Source organism: Berghia stephanieae, chromosome 1 (assembly GCF_034508935.2).
Source record: "Berghia stephanieae isolate SIO BIC M18660-M18661 chromosome 1, UCSD_Bste_1.3, whole genome shotgun sequence".
Classification (NCBI taxonomy): Eukaryota; Metazoa; Mollusca; class Gastropoda; order Nudibranchia; family Aeolidiidae; genus Berghia; species Berghia stephanieae.
This window is the reverse complement of record NC_088360.1, coordinates 98211397-98221396: the sequence shown is the minus strand read 5'-3', so window position 1 is coordinate 98221396 and position 10000 is coordinate 98211397. Positions and strand designations below refer to the sequence as shown.

Sequence of the window (10000 nt, the reverse complement as noted above, 5' to 3'; positions counted from 1 at the left end):
ACTCAGGTCTTTGTTATTGTTTTTTTTTTTTTTTTTGCCATCCACGTTTATGAGTACTTCTCACTAAATTGTATTAACCAGATTATAAAAGTTCATGGTTACACATAGTTTTGTATGTTGGTCCGTTATACTTCTCGATGGCAATGTTGTGAGCTTCTTAGCCAAGCCGATCCTATCTTTTTTATCTCCACTACTAGTTTGTGCAGCGACGTGGTCTTGTCTTGGGTTCAAAAGTCCAGCTCTGAACCGCGCATAGTTGAGTCATTGGAAAGTGACCATTACTCATATACTCTCACCGCATTCAGATGTAAACTAAGTACCTACCCGTCAACAGCGTTGTCATAGTCGGAAAATAATTGTAATATCTCCTAACAGGCGTTATGTCTCGTCCTCCATGTTAAGTGTTGCTGTTGGCTAAGTGCCCCTTGTAAAGCGTTTTGAGCACGTTTAGTGGATATTGCCCTGAATAAATGCTCACGTTTGTAAAAAAAAAGAATATATTATATTTATTCATTTATTTCCATAAAAAGAACAGAAAAATAAAGAGAGAAGGATATTTAAAAGAAGAGATGATCCCTACCTGACACCCATTTTATTCAGTTGTCAGTCCGTCATTTAGTTAGTTATCTGTGTATTCGAGAGTTATGTAGTTCACTGTCAGTGATGGAACCACAAATCTAGTCTGACAGTCTAATTAACCAGCGAGCTACCATTCTCTGGAAAAAAAACGTATTTAAAATTTTGGCCAGAAAACACGACCTTCAAATATCGATCAATTTAAATGACCCTAGCCTTGGCAAAAACTCTCAAACCTGGGACTAAGGCAGACCTCGATAGGTTCCAGGTTTGAGAGTTTTTTCCAAGATGAGGGTTACTTAAATCGATCGATATTTGAAGGACGAGTTATCTGGCCAAATTTTTAAATACGTGTCTTTCCAGAGCACGGCGGTTTAATGGTTAAAGGTTTATCTACCTTGCGGTGTGCCCTGCCTCTTCTTGTAATTAGCTAGTTGAATCATCGCTCGTTTGAGGCGAATTGAAAACCGTTACTCGTAAAAATAATTTCTACATAGAGAGAGAGAGAGAGAGAGAGAGAGAGAGAGAGAGAGAGAGAGAGAGAGAGAGACGGTACCGATGAAAACCCGTTAGTTATTAATTATAATTATGCCTAGATTAAAAACAGTACCTAATCATAAGCTCTCAAGCAAGGTCATTGGACTCGTCTTGCTTGTGCGCATGCGTGATTCGGATCGTGAATAGTTGGTGAATGAGTGAATGAGTGAGTAGGTGGGTGGAGACGAAACTGGATATTCCGAGATTAATCATCAATGATCTCTGAAGATTTGTGACCTTTCGTCTCCAAACGTTATACTGAATTCACACTAAGAAACTAGGAAGCAGGCACCGGTATAAGATAAGATCTTATATATTATGATCTTATGTGCTCACCCGCACGTCAACAGATTCAAAATAAGACTGAGAACATAGCCGTTGATAGTTGGTTTTAACATAAATAAAGTGAACAATTTAGAAATAGGAGCTACCAACAAAAATCCAATAAAGATCTCAAATGAAGCCCAAGAACAGGTAAGAACTTTCTCTTGTCTGAGTGAGTTAGGGCTAACCCATACCAGGGACTGACTCCGACGACCCGGCACTGCCGTCCTATGCCGTCTTCCCGATAATGACGTCAGGAACGGACAAAACTCTAAGAATAAAGAGAATAGGGCCCCTTCCTGAAAAAAATATCGGAACTCGAAAGACATCGGGTCTCAACAAAACTTAGTATTTTGAATACTAATATAAAGTCTGTATTATTGTATAGATCATAAACATGGAGGACAACTAAAGGCATCACCAACAAATTTTAGAGTTTTAGAAATAAATGTCTATGGATGATTTTGGGCATCAGGTGGACAAATAAAGTCAGAAATGAAGATTTTAGTAAGCTGCCAACCAACAACCTATAAATAGATTAATCAGAAAGAGGGAGTGGAGTTGGTTGGATAGGCCATACACGTAGAAAACCTTCCTTCAGCATCACAAGACAGACTCTGGCATGGATTCCCCAAGGAGGAAGAAGACTGGGGAGGCCAAGAAATATTTGGAGAAGAAGCAAGATGGAGGAAGCAAGGAGAGGCGGTTACACATGGAAGGTGGAGAAGACTGCCCAAAGAAAAGAAAAAACATGAGCTTTTATGAAACGCAATATCCGCTAAACGTGCTCAAAGAGCTGTAGAAAGGGTCCCTGGGTCCTACAGCAACATGTAGAACGAGGCATGACATGACGCCTGTTAGGCGGTATTACCAATTTTTGCGACAGAGACAACGTTGTTGACGGCCATGTGATCATTTTACACCTGAGTTTGATGAGAGAATGTGAGTAAAGAGCGTTTTCCAAGGACAACTATACGCCGAGCGGGGCTCGAACCCAGGACGTTCCTTCCGATAGCTAGCGTCATACCCAAAAGCCATATAGCCACTTAGCCATATGAAAAGTCAAACGACGAAGCATCATTGATGGCCTATGCTCCGAGTGGGGTTAAGGACCTTAGTAAAGTATGTCAAAGTCGTCTCTAAACCGTGTTATTTGGAGAGAGACCTTGAAATTTTAAGCTTATTATTATTATTATTATTATTATTATTATTATTATTATTATTATTATTATTATTATTATTATTATTATTATTATTATTATTATTATTATTATTTTTATTATTATTTTATTATTATTATTATTATTATTATTATTATTATTATTATTATTATTATTATTATATTATATATCATTATTATTATTATTATTTTATCATCATCATCATTATTATTATTATATTATTATTATTATTATTATTATTATTATTATTATTATTATATATTTATTATTATTATTATTATTATTATTATAATGATTCCCATGTACCAATCCATACCCAGGCACCAGTATACATACATTATAAGGATCCTACATTAACCGCAACCCGTCTCGCCCTTACTCACTTTCTCATGTTAATTAGTGATTAATGTACTCACATAACCAGTTATGATGGAAGTGTCAGCTTGAAGCACCCTGCTCTTTATCTCCACGTACCTCGGGCTTCTGTCAATCCTTTGGGGGCTGGTCGAATGAGGAGCGGTATTGCTTTATTTTCTTTAGTGTTGTTTTTAAGTGTGGTAGTCTAGATTAGTGAGATACGTGGTTCCTAATATATAATGTGAGCGGGAAAGGAGGAGGGGGTATTTTGAATGAGTGTAAAGTAAGAGGGAAAGTTTGTTGAGGTGAAGAGATAGATGTCATTGAAATTATATATATATATATATATATATATATATATATATATATATATATATATATATGAGAGAGAGAGGAGGAGAGAGAGAGAGAGAGGGAGAGAGAGAGAGAGAGAGAGAGAGAGAGAGAGAGAGAGAATGATATAAGATATAAAAATACGCAATATTTATTGTCAGAAATTGATGGGTTGGTAAGCAAGTAGAAAGAACGATAGATAGGTAGATAGATAGACATATAAATAGATAGATGGATATATAGATAGATATTTAGACGGATAGATAGTAGACTTATAGAGATGAAGTGAGTAGGAAAATGCCAGAAGACAATAGAGAATAAAAATTTCGCGGCGGCGATGGGATTTGAACCAGCGACCGTACTGGTACGACAACTCCGCCTGGCGGAGAGAGCGTGACTCTACCGTATGAGCTATCCACGATCCCAAAAAAGATCGTCTCTATCCCTAGTCATTATTAGAGCCCTCTTTTCGCCAACTACTTGAGATCGCGGGTCCAACTTATAGAGAAACATATATTATTTGAATTATAAAAAAAAAAGAAAACAAACCAAAAATTGAGCATTTATTTTGGACGGTATCCATTAACCGTGCCCAACACGCTTTACAATGGGTCTCGAGTCAACACGTACGTTGTATGACATGGCATGACGCCCTTAAAAAGATCTTATTTATTTTTTTCGACAGAGATAATTCTGTAACTGCCCAAGTACTCGTTTTATATTTGAGTGTGTTGGGAGCCTGTGAGTAAATAGCGTCTTTTCCAGGGACTCAACTTGCGGCTCCACGAGCGGGACTCGATCCAAGGACCTACAGGCAGGGTCCAAAGGCAAGCCGAGTGCCATACCACTTAGACCACAAACTTAAACTTGAAACTTGAGCTTTTATATAGAGCTATATCCACTAAACGTGCTCAAAGTGCTTAACAAGGGGTCTCTGATGAACAACAACACGTAACATGTAGAACGAGACATGACGGCTGTTGGGCGATGTTACATTTTTTTTTCCGACAGAGACAAAGCTGTTTAAGACCAGCTAATCATTTCACACCACATGAGTGCGAGTAGAGAATGTGAGTATAGCTAGAGCCTTTTCCAACGATGCGCCGACTATGGGTCGAACCCAGGACCTTCCGATCCGAAAGCGAGTGTCATACCACAAGACCACGACATAGCCGCACACAGTAGGTGCATGAACTACCAATTCGAGTGGATTGACCTTATTTTCTTTTATGTTTGTGTCTTGTTTTATTCACAGGCTCATGGCAAGCTGCTGATAGGAGGTGACGAATTTGGACGCGTTTGCTTCTGGAATTTGTCCAGTGGTGAGATGGAGGCAGCGGTCAAAGTTCACGACGCATGCGTCAACCAGGTGGATTATCATAATGGACGTTTCTTCACAGCATCTGAGTAAGTGGCCACCTTTGCTAAATTCTTGATAACCAAAATCATAATTATCAAGGATTACATTAGGTCAATAGACCTTTAAATACCTTGTTGTTTTTGCAAATATGGATGTATAATAGTTTAAACAAATAAAAGAAAGAATTAAATTGATGCATTGACATTATGAATTCACAAAATTATATTATATACAAACAGAAGGTCGAGTTGGTAAATATAAAAAACGACCACCAACAAAAATCCACACTGTGCTCATCAGGGATCGTTGAGCCCCACCACCCAGTGTCAGAGCGTGGCCTTCGTAAAGTTATGGCCTGATACTGACCAAAAAATGACGTCAAAATGCCAGTCTTTTGCCACAAAAGAAAAAAAATAATGAGTTGTATTCAATAGTTCAGCCAATGAAATAACTTGTTTCCATGAGCTCTACTAACGACACCTCACTAGACGGTGCAAAAAAAAAACAACAAATAATGACGTCAAACTGCCAGTCCTTTTGGATTTCAGTATCAGGCTATAACATAACGATGGCTACGGTCAGAGGCACGTTCCAAAGATGTGACAAAGCAAGACAAAAGTAAGAAAGCGAGCTTAGGTAGCGTAGCGCAGCGCTGCGAGTTGAACAAGCGTTCACTTACTAGCCTGCCGACCACCATGGCCCTGGCTCTCACTACTAGCCTGTCGAACTCCATGGCGTTGACTCTCACTACCACTATCCTGTTTACCTCCATGGCCCTGGCTCTCACTACTAGCCTGTCGACCTCCATGGCCCTGGCTCTCACTACTAGCCTGTCGACCTCCGTGGTGTTGGCTCTCACTACTAGCCTGTCGACCCCCATGGCGCTAGCTCTCACTACTAGCCTGTCAACCTCCGTGGTGTTGGCTCTCACTACTAGCCTGTCGACCTCCATGGCGTTGACTCTCACTACCACTAGCCTGTCGACCTCCATGGCGCTGGCTCTCTTTACTAGCTGTACTAGCTGTCGACCCCCATGGCGCTGATTCTCACTAATACCCCGTCGACCCCCATGGCGCTGGCTCTCACTACTAGCCTGTCGACCTCCGTGGTGTTGGCTCTCACTACTAGCCTGTCGACCCCCATGGCGCTGGCTCTCACTACTAGCCTGTCGACCTCCGTGGCGCTGGCTCTAACTACAAGCCTGTCGACCACCATGGCGATGGCTCTCACTACCACTAGCCTGTCGACTTCCGTGGCGCTGGCTTTCACTACTAGCCTGTCGACCTCCATGGCGCTGGCTCTTACTACTATCATGTCGACCTCCATGGCGCTTTTTCTCACTATTTTTTAAAGACCATATAATTTGTTTTTGATTGAACTATTTTTTTTTTTGGCACTGTGATTTTCTGTTTGTCCTCAGTGATTCAACTATCAAAGAATGGGATCTGAGAACGATGACGTGTCTACGAGTTCTCAAGGGACATAGAGGACCCGTCAGAGACGTCAAGGTGAGTGACTTATACAATATGAGGCCACACGTACATACATATATAGGTCTGATATCCGAATCCACTTATGGGCCTAGTTTTAACAGTGTTGTAATGAACGATATTTTGCGTCATTTGAAAAAAAAAATATTTCCAATACAACAATGAGACCATAAGGAATTGGGTTATCAGACCTGCAAATATGTGCACGTCGATATGAGGCGATGACTTTCAAACCGTGCTAAGTCATGTCTTGACAGAAACTGTGATGTCTATAATGCGGCCATGTGGTCTTGTGGTATGACACTCGCTTTCGGATCGGGAGGTCCTGGGTTCGAGCCTCGCTCGCCATCATAGTTAAGTCCTTGGAAAAGGCTCTTTACTCACAATCTCTTACCGTACTCAGGGTGTAAAATGAGTACCTGGCCGTAAAGCAGCGTCGTTTCTGTCTGAAAAATTGTAATATCGCCTAAAAGTCGTCATGTCCCGTTCTACATGTTACGTGTTGCTGTTGGTCAGGGACCCTTTGAAAAGCGCCCTGAGCACGTTAAGTGGATATTGCGCTATATAAAAGCTCAAATTTTTGTTTTTTTTAATTTTTTTAGATAGGCATGCATACTACTATTATTTTATTTTTACTGAGACCGCGCTGTTATCGACAAGGTAATCATTTTACACCTGAGTGCGATGAGAAAATATGTGTAAAGAGTTGTTTTTTTCTTCTGATAAACAACTTTGCGCCGCTTAGAGCGGGACTCGAACCTTGTACCACCGGTCGGAAGACAAGTGCCATACCATTAGACCACAAATCCTTACAGATAACTTCACCGCGAAGAATGAGTTGTTTGTTGTTTTTTTCTTTTAAAAAAATTTTCAATTTCTGAATTCTATTCATTGTAGATTTTATACTCAATTTTCTGCAACTGGATCATGTGGACTAGTAACGTTTTAACCCACTCAACCCTAACACCGACTATATCCGTAGTATACCCGGGGTCACTTTTACCCCAATGCTTATTGATTACAATTTTTCTGAGACAAATAATTATAGGCGTATTATCAAAGCTAATGTTTTTAGTTTTTACATGTTAATGGTAGTTGAATAAAACTATCTATGTACATGCTCATTTTTAATACATTTTTCCCAATTTTGAAAAGCAGCAAAAATATCTAGGATTGAGTGCCAGAATTAAGATTTCTTTCAATTACTTAAATTTTACGTCCCATCTAGAAATCTGGGATCAAAGTCTGATAATCATATTATACTTGTGAAGCCAAAAATGACTCGCAAAATTGGCGTTTGAATATTCGGCACCCACTATCTGGAGATCCATTGCAAGATATATCAGAGACAGTAATGATGCTGTAGAATTATATTGCTTTTTTTCATATAGGGAATGAGATTAGCGGAAGAGTAGGGTCCCTTGATTGGACGTCACCTTACAGAGAGAACGTCAATTTGGTTTTGAAGTGTCTCAAGCCCTTTCACCGGAAGCGAGGACGAGAGACACATGCGCACAACCAACACCACGTTCTCTCTATAATAACTTTTCCGCCGGTGACGTCACAGACTATGGATGACGTCCAATCAAGGGACGCTACTCTTCCGCTAATCTCATTCCCTATTGCATGTTTGATGGTTGTATGTTTGAGTGGAAGTTGACACGTTACTACTGTTAAGCCCATTGAGTTTGTTGAAATACGGGGTAAAGTGCTATATAAAAAAAAACATTTTATTTTTTTATTATTACTTGGTACTATTCATTTTGTGAGGAGTTTCGATAGCTCAAATGGTAGAGCACTCGCTTCACATACAAAGAGACCTAGATCAATCCCGGGTGAAGTCGACTTTTTTTTCTAACCTCCCCCCCCCCCCCTCTCTCTCTCTCTCTCCTCCGTCCACCCAGCAGTGATTGGGTAGTTGGCTCTGTCAGATATAGCGGAAAGTACTTTATGATAGACTAATAGCGTCCTACTTTGGTGGGTATCAAGCAATTGCGTTTGTCTTTTTCACGCCATGGAATTCGGGATAAGCCCCATCACTCCATGGGCCTAATGGTTTCTGAAGGACTACTTTTTTTTTATTATTATTCATCTGTCGGGCACAACTTGTGAGTGTTTTAATTGAACACATACCGCCAATAATAGCTCTGAAGAAAATAGAGACATAAAAGGTGAGAGAAAAATAAACAGCAACAGAAGAACAACAATAAAAAAAAAAGAATGGTTGGTGATTGAAAAAAGGATAAAGATGGAATGATAAGGGAACATAACGGAATTGAGATGAACAGATATATATAATAAAGACATTACAATACAGATAGAGAGATATATAGATAAAAAGAAAGAGGTGTGTATGTGTGTGTTTGTGTGTGTGTATGTGTGTGTGTGTGTGTGTGTGGATGGATAATAAAGACATTACAATACAGATAGAGAGATTGAGAGATAAAAAGAAAGAGGTGTGTATTTGTGTATGTGTCTGTTTGTGTGTGGGTATGTTTGTGTGTGTGTGTGTGGGTGTCTATTTGTGTGTGTGTTTGTGTGTGGGTGTCTGTTTGTGTGTGTGTCTGTTTGTGTGTGTTTGTGTCTGTTTGTGTGTCTGTGTGTGTGTATGTGTGTGTGTCTGTTTGTGTGTGTGTGTCTGTTTGTGTGTGTGTCTGTTTGTGTGTGTTTGTTTGTGTGTTTGTGTGTGTGTGTGTGGGTGTGTCTGTTTGTGTGTGGGTATGTGTGTGTGTGTGTGTCTGGATGGATGGATCTAGAGATAGAAGCATATTTAAGTTGCCAAAAGCAATCAATGACAAAAGACCTGAAAAAAAGTGTGTATGAAACCAGTGCCAGGAAAAGCAGAAAAAACATACAATTTTTTTTTTAAAAAAGCATCCCATAAGATAGTGCGGCTATGTGGTCGTACCAGTAAGGTCGCGGGTTCAAATCCCCATCACCGCCGCGAAATTTTTATTCTCTATTGTCTTCTGGCACTTTCCTACTCACTTCATCTATATGTGGTCTTGTGGTGTTACACTCGCTTTTCGTATCGCATAGTTGTGTCCTTGGAAAAGGCTTTTTACTCACAATCTCTCACCATACTCAGGTGTAAATTGAGTACCTGAGCGTTAACAGTGTTGATGTCTCTGTCGAAAAAAAAATGAAATGTACGTAATATCGTCTAACAAGCGTCATGTCTCGCCATCAATGTTACTCACGTGTTACCCTTTATAAAGAGCTTTGAGCACGGTTAGTGGATATCGATTGCGCGTATTAAAGCTCAAGTTTTTTGTTTGTTGTTTGTTTGTTTTGTTTTTTTTTTTTTGTGTGTGTGTGTGTGTGTGTTCTTTTTAATCATCATTCCTTGAGTTGAGCAGTTGAGGCAGGTTGATTTTTGGGATGGTTTTTTTAAAAAAAATTTTCATTTTTTTTTTTTGTTTCTTTGTCTGTTTGTTTGTTGTCTTGTATTGTCAAACACTGGTTCATACACATTGTTTGGTGGTTTTTTTTCAGATCAGTCGAGACAGACTGTATTTTGAGATGTTTGGTTTTTTTTTGTTTTTTTTTTCTTCTTATATTTTTCAATTCTGGTGTGTCTGGCACTGGTTCAAACACACTTTTTCAGATTTTTTTGTTTTTTTACACACCAGTGCTTGATCCCGAATTTGTCACTTTGATAAAAATCAATGACAAACTTCTTCTCCGTTTTTTGTTTTTATTTTTTTTTTCCTTATGTGTGACATATCGCCATGAAACGGTAAGTTGGGGTGAAACGAACGTGAAATCCACTTTAGGTGCAAAAAACTTCATTCTTTTTTTTCTCTATTATTACTCCACGTCTATGAAATGCACGCGCTTGT

General features: G+C 39.4%; 1 protein-coding gene across 1 annotated transcript in view; it reads left to right on the top strand.

Annotated features, from left to right (window-relative positions):
* The window catches only part of LOC144960382 (uncharacterized), a 125554-nt gene extending 118147 nt beyond the window's left edge, over positions 1-7407 (top strand). Inside the window, exons 21-23 of the mRNA XM_078893494.1 lie at positions 4564-4715; positions 6089-6206; positions 7387-7407. Of these exons, the coding sequence (XP_078749620.1) occupies positions 4564-4715; positions 6089-6206; positions 7387-7407 (291 nt within the window). The remainder of the gene's footprint in view (positions 1-4563; positions 4716-6088; positions 6207-7386) is intronic.
* Positions 7408-10000: the final 2593 nt, after the last annotated feature.